This window comes from Quercus lobata, chromosome 3 (genome assembly GCF_001633185.2).
Source record: "Quercus lobata isolate SW786 chromosome 3, ValleyOak3.0 Primary Assembly, whole genome shotgun sequence".
Taxonomy (NCBI): Eukaryota; Viridiplantae; Streptophyta; class Magnoliopsida; order Fagales; family Fagaceae; genus Quercus; species Quercus lobata.
The window spans coordinates 61,669,032-61,684,690 of record NC_044906.1 but is presented as its reverse complement, the minus strand read 5'-3'; the positions used below and the strand labels follow the sequence as shown (position 1 = coordinate 61,684,690).

Genomic DNA, 15,659 nt, shown 5'->3' with positions numbered 1-15,659 from the left:
CCCATTTTATCCAAGCATTGTGTTTTTGTTTTTGTTTTTTGTTTTGTTTTTTTGTTTTTTTTTTAAAGAAGAATCCAAGCACTGTTAAAACAAACCTTTAAAGTAGGAAAAACCATACCCGGCACAAAATTCCACATGAGTTTAGTGAAACTATTATTACAACCTTCACACTGATCCCCACAATTGACGTCTAGATAATCGGTCTTAGCACTGAGTTGGCTGACTAATAAAATAGTCCTTTTATTAGCACAATCAAGATTCATAATATTCTCAAATTAGTTTACCACCTCACATATAGGTTTATCATAATTTACAATTTAAATTTTTTATATTGCAAATTAAAAAAAAATACTTAAGATTTATGAATGTCATAAATTTTATTATATAAGTATTAATTATATAAAATAATAATTCAAACACCTATTTATTATCTCTTGTTAAACTGGTATTAGTCACATTAATTAGCTCTATTTATAAGTGTTTTGTATTAGTAGTAAAAATATTGTCCATGTTGTTTGGATTAGCCTTTTCTCGTTAATTTATTATCTTATTTATTTATCCATAACTATTTAATAATAATAAAGTAATACTATAGTCATAAACTATTTTATAACATTTTTACAAAATATTAATTTTGTATGTCTAGCATTATTCATAATAATAATACTACAATGCTACAATCTATGTAATAAACAAACATAATAAATAAATAAAATTTTCAGCCAAAAAAGATATAATAATAATATACAGAAACCCACGGTGGGTTCAACTTTTGATAATTCTTTAATAAAATTAATATAAATAGTTAATGCTTATTTAAAAAAAAAAGTTTCAATTATTTTGGCGTTTTTGATGCGTCACACTTCTCATCTTTTTTTTTTTCTTTTTTTTTTGGAGATAAATAGTAGTACATCTAGATAGTATGTACTATTATTAGACAAAGATACGGTTGTCGAAATCATCTAGAACCATTCATTTGTGCCCAACTGCTATGTATATAAACACATTGACACACACACGTAAACACATAGCAACTTGAGTTTTGTATCAAGCTATCACACAGGGAAAGAGAATCAAGTGTGAGTGTCTTATTGTAATTGTTTGATTGTGATATTCTATGTTTTTTTGGTTAAGATTAAGTTCTGGTTAAGGTTTTGTATATTGAAAATCACATTATACATATATATATATATATATATATATATACTAAATGGACTAAGCACGTTGAATAAGTTTTTTTGTTTTTCAATTTTATAATTCAATAGTTGAGGAGGGGTATTTGAATTTTGCAACCATCATTAAAATCACCAGAATATGTGAGTTAGGTTACAATGCTTTTAGCAAAAACAAGAGATCGAATTTTAAAAATAAATGAACTTGGGAATTTAGAAATGTTTAAAACAATTAGAAATGTTCTATTGTTCCTTTGTTTTGGGTTTTGTAATAATGCTTTTTTATTGGTTGAATGTTATTTCCTTGTCAGGTAAGACTGCCACTAGCTTGAGCAAAAGAATGTCTGAGGTTCCAATTAAGCCATCGGTTACAGTAAAATATACCCAGCTTTTTATTGATGGGAAATTTGTCGACGCAGCATCAGGTAATGTAGATGAGTTTGGACCCAAATGGTACTTCATCATTCCATAAGATAAGCTTGCAAATTAAAAAAAAAAAAAAGAAAAGAAAAGAAAAACAATTGAATGTATGTACAATTTACTATATATATATATTTAAATCATACCATAAATCACTATATTTTTAACCTCAAACTTTAGGTAATATGGTATCCTCAGACACATCATATTCTTATTATTCTGATGTATGCTACTATGTATACATTTGGTCTCAGGGAAAACTTTTCAGACATTGGATCCCAGGACAGGGGAAGTGATTGCCAATGTTGCTGAAGGTGATGCTGAAGATATAAATCGAGCCGTTGCTGCTGCTCGCAAGGCATTTGATGAAGGACCATGGCCAAAGATGACTGCTTATGTAACTATTCCTTATTGTGCTTCCTATTTTTCACCTTTTATTTGATGTAGAACAAAAAAAACAGTCTACAATCCATATAATTGATTTTTTTTTTTTTAAATAAAAAATTTTAAACAATATCCAGGAAAGGCAAAAAATAGTTTTGCGCTATGCGGATTTGCTTGAGCAGCACAATGATGAACTTGCAGCGCTTGAGACTTGGGACAATGGGAAGCCATATCAACAGGCTGTTACAGAAGTTCAAATTTATATACGCCTGATGAGATACTATGCTGGTAAATCTATAGATACGGTTCATCTTCAGCATTATATATTTTGATTGTTCGTTAAATTCTGTTGATTTTTGTAAGTTTTCTAAGATTTTCTATATGTGAAAATTTTAGGGTGGGCGGATAAGATCCATGGTCTCACAGTTCCAGCTGACGGACCATACCATATGCAAACCTTGCATGAACCTATTGGTGTTGCTGGTGGGATTATTCCATGGAATTTTCCTCTCCCCATGTTTGCTTGGAAGGTCGGGCCTGCATTAGCATGTGGCAACACCCTTGTAATGAAACCAGCAGAGCAGACACCATTGACTGCTTTATTTGCAGCAAAGCTATTTCATGAGGTAGATAAACTTTTGTTCTTTTTACATTGAGGTTTTATCTCTAAACTCAACTTTTCTGCACATAAGCTGCACTCTTTATCACTTATTCTGATCATATGATCTTTGTGACAGGCTGGACTTCCTCCAGGTGTTCTAAATGTGATCCCTGGTTATGGTCCAACTGCTGGTGCAGCTCTTGCCAGTCATATGGATGTGGATAAGGTAGTCTAAATATTTCTTTTGGTTCAAGTGATTTATTAGCCTTAAGGGGTTAGATGGAGAAGACTCGAACCAGTGACCTCCACTACATGAGGCATGGTCTTCAGCTGAACCCTTGGGGTTAAGATCTTTTATATTGCATTCCTATTAGATGTAATTTGCCTCTCAAGAAAGATAAAAATTTCCTGTAAGGGTGTTTAGCAATCAATTGTGACATTTCTTTGGTATTCCATCAAATTTTGAAATGATTAGGGGGGATTCTAACAATCCAGAACACATTCTCATGTTGTATATACTGGTCATTGCTTGAATGCCTCCTAAACTCTCAGTAATTTCTATGCACAGCTTGCTTTCACTGGATCAACAGAGACAGGAAAAATTGTTCATGAATTGGCAAACAAAAGCAATCTGAAGTCAGTATCTTTGGAACTCGGAGGGAAATCAGCCTTTATTGTATGTGAGGATGCTGATATAGATAAGGCAGTGGAGCTTGCCCACTTTGCTTTGTTCTTTAATCAGGTTTGTCCATAGGATTGTTTTGATACTATGATTGGTCTCAAGGAAGTTAAAATTCGTTTTATTGATCATGATTTTTTCCAATCTGAAGGGACAATGCTGCTGTGCTGGATCTCGTACATTTGTACATGAAAGTATATATGATGAGTTCGTAGAGAAAGCAAAGCAGCGTGCTTTGAAGCGTTCTATTGGTGATCCATTCAAGGAGGGCATTGAACAAGGTCCTCAGGTAATCAACAACAATTCCTCATGTGAATTAGTAAATTTTACTGTCACATTTGTGTTTGCTTGACACTTATCTTACAAAATTGTTGAAAGTTGTTTGAGAAGCCTCATTTGCATTTATAACTTTTACTTTTTACATGTAATATAGCTTCACAAAATCTTGGACAATATCAGTTATGTCTCTGGCTGCTTTTATTTACTACAAGTATAAATTGCTTTGCAATCTTTAGTGATACACTGATACTGAACGTTGCTTACTCAAATGAATCAGATTGACACGGAGCAATTTAACAAAATCCTGAAATACATAAAATCTGGTGTTGAATGTGGAGCTACCCTGGAAAGTGGGGGAGAAAGATATGGCGACAAGGGCTATTACATTAAGCCCACAGTGTTCTCAAATGTTAAGGTACCTTTTAGTTATACCATCATTGTACCATGAAGTTTTTGAAATACTATGGTTTATGAAGGCAACTATGTGTTAATTTATATCAGGATGACATGTTGATAGCAAAGGATGAGATATTCGGTCCCGTGCAGACCATCTTGAAATTCAAGTGAGAAACGAATCCTTTTTTGCACTTGCGATTTTAAATAACGCGGTACTGAATGCACCTTTGGATTTATAATATTTCAGGGACCTTGACGAGGTGATTCGAAGGGCGAATGACTCGCAATATGGGCTTGCTGCTGGGATCTTTTCGCAGAACGTAGACACTATTAACACATTAACACGTGCATTACGAGTTGGGACTGTATGGGTGAACTGCTATAATGTATATGATGCTGCACTTCCTTTTGGTGGGTACAAGATGAGTGGGCATGGCAGAGAGAAAGGAATGAATAGTCTGGAACATTACTTGCAAGTCAAGTCTGTTTGCATTCCTTTGGTGAATCCAGCATGGCTCTAAATTCAATTTTCTTTTTTCAGTCTTCGGCGTTTGCAAATTGTAATAAAGAGAAGACCGGATTAAAATAAAGAAAGGACCGGATCAAAATTGGATTATCAAATCTTTGTTTGTTATGCACTGCAATTGATAAAAAAAATAAAAAATAAAAAGGACTGCAATCTCGGATTGGATTTCTTTATTTTGTTGGATGTGAAGCAGTCTATATTTAATATAAATTGACTTGTTGTATCTATTTAAAGGTGTATTATTTCTCTCTCTCTCTCTCTCTCTCTCTCTCTCTCTCTCTCTCTTTTAGAAAATTATTTCTCTCTCACCTTGTGGTCAATATTGTCATGAACTATATAAGCAAAAATAATAATAAACAAAACTCGTGGATACAAAAAAAAATGGTAACTTGTGTCTCTTTGTCAAAGCATATAACAATGACATATATGAAAATATCTGATAATTATTAGACTTAATAAAAAAGAGAAAAGAAAAGAAAAAGATTTGCCACAAGTTTGAGGTTTAGAAACGTGTGAGGTGATGAAACTGAACAGAAAAAAAAAAAAAAAAAAAAAAAAAAAAAAAAACCATATTTAAGCAGTTAAGCCACTATTTTTTAATTACAAACCTTGATTATATTATTATTACCATATTTTAAATGAGTAATGTTGGAGATACAAACTTTTTTACAAATTATTTTATAAACTATTAATATGGTAAATGAAAAAGTGATGTTAATGGTGGGTCTAAGTGAAAACCAATAAAAAGTTGATCACATCAACATTTTGTAAAAATGTTGTAAAATACTTTTTGACAGTAGCATTACTCATTTTAAATTAGAACAATTAAATATGAGAGTTAAATGACTCTCCAAATATATATATGACCCATAAATGTCATACATGTCCATTGGTACCCAATATAAGGGGAAAAGGACAGAATGACTATTAAATCACTAATTAAAAAAAAAAATGAATGCTAATTCACAATATTTTTATAATAAATTTTAAGTGATAAGTTGTTACTCATTGCTACTAGTAGGCAAAAAGGTAATTTTAAATGTAGGTCCAATTTATTTATTTATTTTGAGAGGAACCACTGTAATTTTATTGATCAAACGCCAACTCGGCATGGATTATAGGAAAAAGGTGTGGAGGAACATCTTCCATCCACACTGATAACTCGCTAACATCTCTCGCATATCTAGCAATGTAGGTCCAAAGAACCATTAAAAACTTACAATCTATAATTTGTTGTGAAAATATTGTGGGTGTAGATGTAGCACTTCTTCCCAAAAATATTAGCAAAAATATATAATAGTGTCGTTATAGTGATATGTGTCTTCTATATTAAATGTTTTTTAGCTAATGGCTTTTAAATCAGTTTAATTCTCATTTGTTGTGATGATTTATGTCAAATTTATCTAATTATCTATCTTTATATTTTTTTTTTCTTGAATTATATTATTTTAGGTAATGGTCTTTATGTCAATTATTATTAATTTTTTAATACAAGATAAAAGTTCTACTCTAACTTAATTTAAGTGTATATATGTGTGAAGTTCCCTTCTGAAAACTTGAACCCAGTCCTTGCCCCCCACACCACACAAACACTTCTATTTTCCTGAATTAAATCTTTTAGGTAATGAATTATTATGAATTAATAAGCCTCTTTATAACTTCAATTCATTTTTTCCTTTGAAATTAAACATCACTTTCCAAATTTGACACCCTCTAATCCTGACTCAATAAATGGGATATATGCTAAGAAAAGTAAGGAACCTTTGGAATGGAAAATTGGTAGATACACCTTTCATCTAAGGTTGCTAAGTGTTTCGAATTTATTTTTTTGGTGGTTTATTTTTATGTGGGTTTCTTTGATTTGTGAGAAAATGTAAGAGTGAAATTGGGGTATTGGGTTCCAAATTTAATTGTGATTGCTTTCCCATTAGACATAATGGAAATATGGAATGGTCTATCAAATCTTCTTTATTATTTTTTTTGTGGTTGCAAAGTTTGATTTTGTGATTTCATTTATTTATTTTTATTGTGAATTTGTTACAGAGTTTGTTTGGTTAGTGGAAAATGAGAGGGGAATTGGGGGGGTTTCAAGTTTGAAGGAGTGTTTTGGATACAAATAAAGTATGACAAAGAAGAAAAAGAAAAAGACAATAATACCTATATTTGTATCTATGTATGAGAAGAATTGAGATGTTAGTAATTCACCTATTGTTTTATCTGTATGTGATAGGAATTAAGACGTTAGTAACTTACAATATCGAAAAAATGTAGGAATATCAAACTATGTCAGTGCAATTCAAAAAAACATAAAAGAACTATATTATTTTTCAGTAGGAATATCAAACCAAAAGAAATAAATTAAATATTAGCACCAAAAATGTAATATGTAAAACCAACCCAATAATAACTAATAAATGTAGTGATATTTTACCTTTATTTCATAAAAATAAAATTTGGCAAAATGTGACTGACAAGAAGAAGAGAGGCTGTTAACAAATAGATTTCTTTGCCGATTGCTCCCAAGGTAGAGCCAAGCATTAAGAACTTCCAGATTCCGGCGACACTCTGGCATCGTCTCTGGCTTTTGGAGGTAGAGGCAGAGGTGGGTTTCTCATATGATTGGGATTTTTGATTTTATGAAATTGGGTATAAAAGGAAATATTTTTTATTTTTATTTTTTTATACAAAATAGAAATTCTACTCTAACCTAATTTAAGTATAGATGTGTGTGAAACTCATTCTTAAAGACTTGAACCTCGGCCCCTTGCCCTTTATACCTCACAAGCACTTATACTTATGGAGTAACCATCACACCAAAAGTGTGCGGTGGTATGTGTTATTCATTTAAGAGTAAAATGGTGAGGTGGCATATTTCTATTGGAGGGTGTAAAGTGGGGGTTTTGCACTACATCCTTATCAAATTCGGACTCTTTTGAATTACATCTAAAATCAATGAAATGCCGATTTTCTTGTCCTTGTTATTGAAATTGGTGAAAGTTCTAAGAGATCCCTTACTGTGTCATGTTTTACATATGTGCCAAATTTTGCTTGCTTATTTTTTTTACTTTCCTTATAAAAGAACTAATGTGGTATTTGGTACGAGGTAATGTTTTAGCATTCCTAGGAATGTTTAAAAATTCTTATATTTGGTTGCAAATCACATTAGGGAATCATATGCCAGGGGAATATGGATTCCCTTTTAACCCCTTTCAGTAGGAATGTGGATTCCCTTTAAAATATGTGGATATCCAGATTTTTAAGCTTAAAGAAAATTGTATTTTTAATAAATTGACAATTTTAACTCTTTGTTTTTATCATTTAAGCAATTGAGATAAAATATTAAAAAAAAATCATCAATATATTTTCCTTTGTCTTTATCTTTTCTTGCCAAAACAACATAAATAAGATAGACAACTCTGTTGATATAATCATTAACAAAGTTCTATTTAAGTTTCATGTGTGAAAAAAAAAAAAAAAAAAAAGTTTGAAGGAGACCCTCCATTGTTACCAGGTATTCACTTTTATTGGTATATGTCTCAACAAATTATTAATGGATCTATTTTCATAGAAATTTGTTAATGTATCTATTTGTATCTCAAATCTTGGTTTTGAATAGTTGCTAGAAATATAGATATGGATTGGTGGCTTCATCTGGTTTTTTGTTTTTAGATTAATGGCTTTGTTTCTACAATTTTAATAATTTATATCATATCTGGTGCTTTTGATGTTTGTTATACAATGACATAGAATGTGTAGATTTTTAATTTTTAACAACCCATCATATTTGTATGCGCGTTTTTGGATTTGTCATAATTTATAGTTTATATTTTGTTTTTCATTATTTATTTAGAGGAAGATTAAAAAAAAAACTTATATTGGATTCACAAATCTAAGGATAGAATGGGAAAAATAAATAATTCAGTTAAGATTCTTAGGAATAACCCAAATATTATAATCTCATATTCCTAAAAATCTTATTAGATTCTCAATTAAACTAAACATAGGAATAATTATATTCCTAGGCATCCATATTTCAAGGTATCACATTCCCAATAATTTGAATGCCAGGAGTAATGTGGATTTCCCGTACCAAACGTTACCTAAAGTTTAAAATGAGAAAACATCACATACTTGACATTCCACAATTGGTGGAATATAAAATGTCCCACAAAAAAAGGGATAAAGGATTGTTGGAAGGAAGGCACCAAGATTTTGTTTAGTTTTATTTTTTTAGAAGTAAGGCACCAAGTTATTTTCTTTCCAGATTCCACCAGACCTGAGGAGGTAATTATAGTAATACAGTTATATTGTCTGATAAAGAAAATTTATCTGCCAATCACTAAGTGAAACGTAAAATGAGAAACACAAATCATTTGTTCAATAATTTAAGGGAAATGCTATGACACACAAAAAACACGCACATATTATGCGGCAGTCATACATTGGCTGACCAAACAATTATAGGTAGCTAAGAAATCGAGGAAAGGGAGTTAAAGGCTTAAAGCACAATTAGGTAATTATCCCAAAAATTAAAGAATGAGTGATAATGCATTAAGATAGTTGTATGAATAAGTGCGTGTGATAAGGTTTTTTTCTTCTTTTCTTTTGTGTCTGGAGCAATTAGAGAAGAGAGACAAAGAGAAAGACAAAGGGAAAAAGAAAGTAATATAATGAAATTTATTAAAAACAAATGGTATATTTGTAGCTTCCTAATTGAGTTTTGAGTAATTGTCCTTTGAAATTAGTGGGATATGTTGGCCTGATTGGTAGAAGAATTTTTATTTTTGTTCTCAAAAATAGTATAAAAACAATTTTCAAAAAAATTTAACTTGAAACTAGTTTTTAGATAATAATTTTTATATTTTACATGTTTGTTTCCCACTTTTAAGAACAATTTTCAAAATACTAAAAACAAAAAAATAATTGTTTGGGAGAACATTTCTATTTTTGAGATTTAAAAAAAAAAAATTTACAAAAAGTAACGTGTAGAATCTGACAATCTGTAGATTACTTTTTTTTTTTTTTTTTTTTTTGTGGATAATGATAAAGAAATAGAGTTCATCATTTTTTTTTTTTTTTAATGATAAGTTTCAAATTTGAAGTGTAAGAATTTTTTTTTGTAATAAAGAGAAGCTCCTTAATTTAAGAGATAAAAGAGTTTGGATAAATATGTAAGGTCTAGCGTTTCTAATTTATTTACAATTATGTTATTAAAAACATTTTCGATGTCCTGAAAACACACTCCGTTAGCCGTTTTCAAAATCCTGTTCTAAATTAGGAAAATAGGATACAATTTTTTGAAAACTGTATTTAGAATATATTAGTCAAACAATAAATTCAAGTGTAGGACCTACTATTTTATAGATTGCAAAATAAAAAACTATATTTAAATACTCTTACCAAACATGCCCTAAGGATTGAATTTGTTTTTTAGAATTTTAAGAAGAAAGAGAAGATGAATAAAGATGAAGGGACACGAAGAATGAAGAACAAAGAAAAAAAAAGTACAATTTTTTTTTTTTTTCAGTGTTTCATAATAGGTTTTTGTTGAATTTTAAGTTTGGATAATTGCTTTTTATTTTTGGATTAAAATTTGGATAACTACTTGATAATGGGTTCTAAAAAAAACGTGAGAGAGAGAATGAGAGAAAAAGGCGGAAGAAAGGTGGTTAGGAAAAACCTTTTTTTTTATTTTATTTAAATTTTGAAGTTTTAAAATTAGCCAATTTTCCAACATCACTTTTCTAACATGGTTCACTTGCAATTTAGAACACAAACCTTAGTTTTCTTTTGAAATTCCATTATTGCTCTATGTATAACTCATACTAAGGCATATAAATCAATAAGCATTTTTTTTTTTTGGGGTGGTAAATTTGACATTTAAATGGTCAGAACTTGCTAGAATTGATGGATTCTCCCTGTTTCTGCATAAATTGCTCCTTATATACGGGGAAAAAAAAATCAACTTTAAAAGATGATTTTACTGTCATGGTTAAACAAAGACAGGGAGAAAGTGAACTTGTGTTATGAAAATAAATAAGTAAGGCTAAGGATGATGCACACAAATCATTATTTAAGACAATCAACAAAAAACTCTTCATATGTCAACTGGCTCAAATCTTGATTTTCTTTGCCCCAACTTCTAAAAAGATGTCATTAAATCTTCTTTAGATCAAATAATATGATCATACAGGTTGAAGTAACAACAGTATACAAGTTTGACAAAAGTATTACCAAATTAAATGCAAAGGAATTACGAAAAAAAAAAATCCACATGAGTTTAGACGTCTTGATAATTTCTATCTTTTCTATCGGAGAAAAAAAAAAAAAAACCGTCTTGATAATCGGTCTTAGCACTGAGTTGGCTGACAACTCAAATAGTCCTTTTATTAGCAAGTAACAAAACCTATAAAATTATCCCATAAAAAAATCGCAATATTCTCAAATTAATTTACCACCTCACATATAGGCCTATCATATATACTTTACAATTTAAATTTTGTATATTGCAAATTTAAAAAAAATTATAAATTTTATTATGTAAGTATTAATTATAAAAAAAATAAATAATTCAAACACCTATTTATTATCTCTTGTTAAACTGGTACCAATCACATTAATTAGCTCCACTAGTAATAAAAGTCTAGTAGATATTGTTGGATTAGCTATTTCTGATTAATTTATTATCTTATTTATTTACCCACATCTATTTAATAATAATACTACACTGCTATAATCTATGGAACAAACAAACATAATAAGCAAATACACTTTTAAACCAAAAAAAATATAATAATAGTAATAATATACAAAAACCCTCGATTGGCGTCACCTTTTGATAATTCTTTAATAAAATTATTATTAATAGTTAATGCTCATTAGAAAAAGTTCTAATTATTTTGGGGTTTTTGATGCGTCACACTTCTTATCTCTTTTTTTTGTTTGTTTGTTGAGATAGCATGCACTATTATTAGATAGTATGTACTATTATTAGACAAAGATAGAGTGGTAGCAATCATCTTGAATCATTCATTGGTGCCCAACTGATATGTATATAAACACACACTGACACACGAAAATATATAGCAATTTGAGCTTTGTATCAAGCTATCACACAGAGAAAGAGAGACAAGTGTGAGTGTCTTATTGTAATTGTTTGATTGTGATATTCTATGTTTTTTGGGTTAAGATTGAGTTCTTGTTAAGGTTTTGTATATTGAAAATCACATTATACATTGAATCAGGTTCTGTAGTGGGTGTTTTAACGTTGTATGATTTTGGGGTATCTGGTTTTCAAAATCCATTCAAATGCTTCCAAAAAAAAAAAAAGCTGAAAGAATTAAAAGATATATCAAGTTTTATTTTTCTTTTTTATAATTCAATAGTTGGGGAGGGGTATTAGAATTTTGTGGTTGTCATTAAAAACACTAGAATATGTGAGTTAAGCTACAATGTTTTTTAGCAAAAATAAGAAATCAAATTATAAAAATAAATGAACTTGCGAATTTAGAAATGTTCCATAATTCCTTTGTTTTGGGTTTTGTAATAATGCTCTTTTATTGGTTGAATGCTATTTCCTTCAGGCAAGACTGCCACCAACTTGTGCAAAAGAATGTCTGAGGCTCCAATTAAGCCACCGGTTGAAGTAAAATATACCCAGCTTTTGATTGATGGGAAATTTGTCGATGCAGCATCCGGTAATGTAGATGAGTTCGGACTCAAGCTTCATCATTCCATAAGAATGAGAGGAAGATAAGCTTGCAAGTCCAAAAAAAACCAATTGAATGCATATATAATTTACCATATATATAAATTTTTTTCTTTTATTTTTAAAAATCATATCATAAATCACTATATCTTTAACCTCAAGTTTTAGGTAATGTGGTATCCTCAGACCCATTATTTACACTACTAATTACAGGATTCCTGGATTGAGTTTCATTATTTTACGTACTAAAATATCTTTACACAAATTCTTAAACATTCTAAAATATTTTTATATTTTAGTTAAAAATTATTTAAAATTTAAAAATACAAACCAGTTAAAAGAGTAATTTTAGTATTTTTAAAAAAGTTTGTAAGTTTTAGGTTTTTTTCCAAAGCGTCCATGACAAGGTTAATATTGTTATTATTCTGATGTATGCTGAAATTTATGCTATGTATACATTTGGTCTCAGGGAAAACTTTTCAGACATTGGATCCCAGGACAGGGGAAGTGATTGCCAATGTTGCTGAAGGTGATGCTGAAGATATAAATCGGGCAGTTGCTGCTGCTCGCAAGGCATTTGATGAAGGGCCATGGCCAAAGATGACTGCTTATGTAACTATTCCTTATTGTGCTTCCTATTTTTCACCTTTTATTTGATGTAGAACAAAAAAACAGTCTACAATCCATATAATTGATATTTTTTTTTTAAAAAAATAAAAAATTTAAAACAATATCCAGGAAAGGCAAAAGGTACTTTTGCGCTTTGCGAATTTGCTTGAACAGCACAATGCTGAAATTGCAGCGCTTGAGACTTGGGACAGTGGGAAGCCATATGAACAGGCTAAAATTGAAGCATCAATGATGACACGCTTAATGCGATACAATGCTGGTAAACCGTAAACCGTAAACCATAAATCTATAGATATAGTTCATCTTCTGCATTATATAATTTGATTGTTCGTTACATTCCGTCAATTTTTGTAAGTTTTTCTAAGATTTTCTATATGTGAAAATATTAGGGTGGGCGGATAAGATCCATGGCCTAACAGTTCCAGCTGATGGACCATTCCATATGCAAACCTTGTATGAACCTATTGGTGTGGCGGGTGGAATTATTCCTTGGAATTTTCCTCTCCCTATGTATGCCTGGAAGGTCGGGCCTGCAATAGCATGTGGCTGCACTGTTGTATTGAAACCAGCAGAGCAGACACCATTGACTGCTCTCCTTGTATCAAAGCTACTATATGAGGTGATAGACTTTTGTTCTTTGTACATTGAGGTTTTATGTGTGAACTCATCTTTTCTGCACATAAGCTGCTCTCTTTATCACTTACTCTGATCATATGGTCTTTGTGACAGGCTGGACTTCCTCCAGGTGTTCTAAATGTGATCCCTGGTTATGGTCCAACTGCTGGTGCAGCTCTTGCCAGTCATATGGATGTGGATAAGGTAGTCTAAATATTTATTTTGGTTCGAGTGATTTATTAGCCTTAAGGGGTTAGATGGAGAAGACTTGAACCAGTGACCTTCACTTCATGAGGCATGGTCTTCAGCTGAACCCTTGGGGTTAAGATCTTTAACATTGCATTCCCATTAGATGTAATTTGTCTTTCAAGAAAGATAAAAATTTCTTGTAAGAGTGTTTAGCAATCAGTTGTGACATTTCTTTGGTATCTCATTAAATTTTGAAATGATTAGGGGGAATACTAACAATCCAGAACACGTTCTCATATTGTTACTGTATATACTGGTCATTGCTTGAATCCCTCCTAAACTATTTCTTATGCACAGCTTGCTTTCACTGGATCAACAGAGACAGGAAAAATTGTTCTTGATTTGGCAACTAAAAGCAATCTGAAGGGTGTACATTTGGAACTTGGAGGGAAATCACCCTTTATTGTATGTGAGGATGCTGATGTAGATAAGGCAGTGGAGCTTGCACACCTGGCTTTGTTCTTTAATCAGGTTTGTCCATAAACTTGTTCCAACACTATGATGTGTCTTATGGAATTTATTTATTTATTTTTTGTTGATAAGTATAGATTTAGCAATAACAATATTTTTATTATACACCAATCCTACCATATGTTACTTTTCTCAACAAAAAAAAAAAAAAAAATCCTACCATACAAGCTGTGGTTCGAACCATAATCATCATGGAACACCGCAAAAAATACCATTACTGTTGGGTTATCACCTGAAACCTGTCAAGGAAATTAAAACTCATTTTATTGATCATGATTTTGTCCAATCTGCAGGGAGAATGCTGTGCTGCTGGATCTCGTACATTTGTTCATGAAAGTATATATGACGAGTTCGTACAGAAAGCAAAGCAACGCGCTTTGAAGCGTTCTGTTGGTGATCCATTCAAGGAGGGCGTTGAACAAGGTCCTCAGGTAATCAACAACAATTCCTCATGTGAATTAGTAAATTTTACTGCCACGTTTGTGTAGGCTTGACTCTTATCTTACAAAATTGTTGGAAGTTGTTTGAGAAGCCTCATCTGCATTTATAACTTTTACTTTTTACATGTAATATAGCTTCACAAAATCTTGGACAGTATCAGTTATGTCTCTGTCTGGTTTTATTTACTACTAATATAAATTGGTTTGCAATCTTTAGCGATACACTGATACTGAATGTTGCTTACTCAAATGAATCAGATTGACGCGGAGCAATTTAACAAAGTCCTGAAATACATAAAATCTGGTGTTGAAAGTGGAGCTACCCTTGAAAGCGGGGGAGAAAGACTTGGCGACAAGGGCTATTACATTAAGCCCACAGTGTTCTCAAATGTTAAGGTACCTTTTAGTTATACCATCATTGTACCATGATGATTTTGAAATACTACGGTTTATGAAGGCAACTAACTGTTAATTTATACAAGGATGACATGTTGATAGCAAAGGATGAGATATTCGGTCCAGTGCAGACCATCTTCAAATTCAAGTGAGAAACAATCCTTTTTACACTAGGCGATTTTAATTTACGGGGTTTGTTAATGTACTGTCATTTAAAATTTTAAATAACGTGATACTGAATGCACCTTTATATTTATAATATTTAATTTTAGGGACCTTGACGAGGTGATTCGAAGGGCAAATTCCACGCGCTATGGGCTTGCTGCTGGGGTCTTTTCGCAGAACGTAGACACTATTAACACTTTATCACGTGCACTAAAAGCTGGGACGATTTGGGTGAACTGCTATGATATATTTGATGCTGCACTTCCTTTTGGTGGGTACAAGATGAGTGGGCATGGCAGAGAGAATGGATTTAACGGTTTGGAAAATTACTTGCAAGTCAAGTCTGTTTGCACTCCTTTGGTGAATCCAGCATGGCTCTAAATTCAATTTTCTTTTTTCTGTCTTCGGCATTTGCAAAAAATAATAAAGAGAAGACCAGATCAAAATAAAGAGAAGACAGGATCGAAATTGGAGGCTATGTTTGAATGATGAGATTATTAAGTCCTTGTTTTGTGATTCACTGCAATC

General features: G+C 31.3%; 2 protein-coding genes across 2 annotated transcripts; both read left to right on the top strand.

Moving 5' to 3' along the window:
• Positions 1–980: 980 nt before the first annotated feature.
• On the top strand, positions 981–4,640 carry LOC115979478 (aldehyde dehydrogenase family 2 member B7, mitochondrial-like). The gene is made up of 11 exons (XM_031101531.1): positions 981–1,079; positions 1,484–1,597; positions 1,847–1,989; positions 2,114–2,264; positions 2,373–2,602; positions 2,714–2,803; positions 3,146–3,319; positions 3,408–3,545; positions 3,813–3,950; positions 4,037–4,098; positions 4,179–4,640. The coding sequence occupies exons 2-11, from the start codon at positions 1,513–1,515 to the stop codon at positions 4,450–4,452; spliced, it is 1,485 nt and encodes a 494-aa protein (XP_030957391.1). The 5' UTR covers positions 981–1,079; positions 1,484–1,512; the 3' UTR covers positions 4,453–4,640.
• Positions 4,641–11,555: 6,915 nt separating this feature from the next.
• LOC115979437 (aldehyde dehydrogenase family 2 member B7, mitochondrial-like) lies at positions 11,556–15,659 on the top strand. The gene is made up of 11 exons (XM_031101482.1): positions 11,556–11,591; positions 12,041–12,154; positions 12,635–12,777; positions 12,904–13,054; positions 13,185–13,414; positions 13,525–13,614; positions 13,957–14,130; positions 14,424–14,561; positions 14,829–14,966; positions 15,053–15,114; positions 15,239–15,659. The coding sequence occupies exons 2-11, from the start codon at positions 12,070–12,072 to the stop codon at positions 15,510–15,512; spliced, it is 1,485 nt and encodes a 494-aa protein (XP_030957342.1). The 5' UTR covers positions 11,556–11,591; positions 12,041–12,069; the 3' UTR covers positions 15,513–15,659.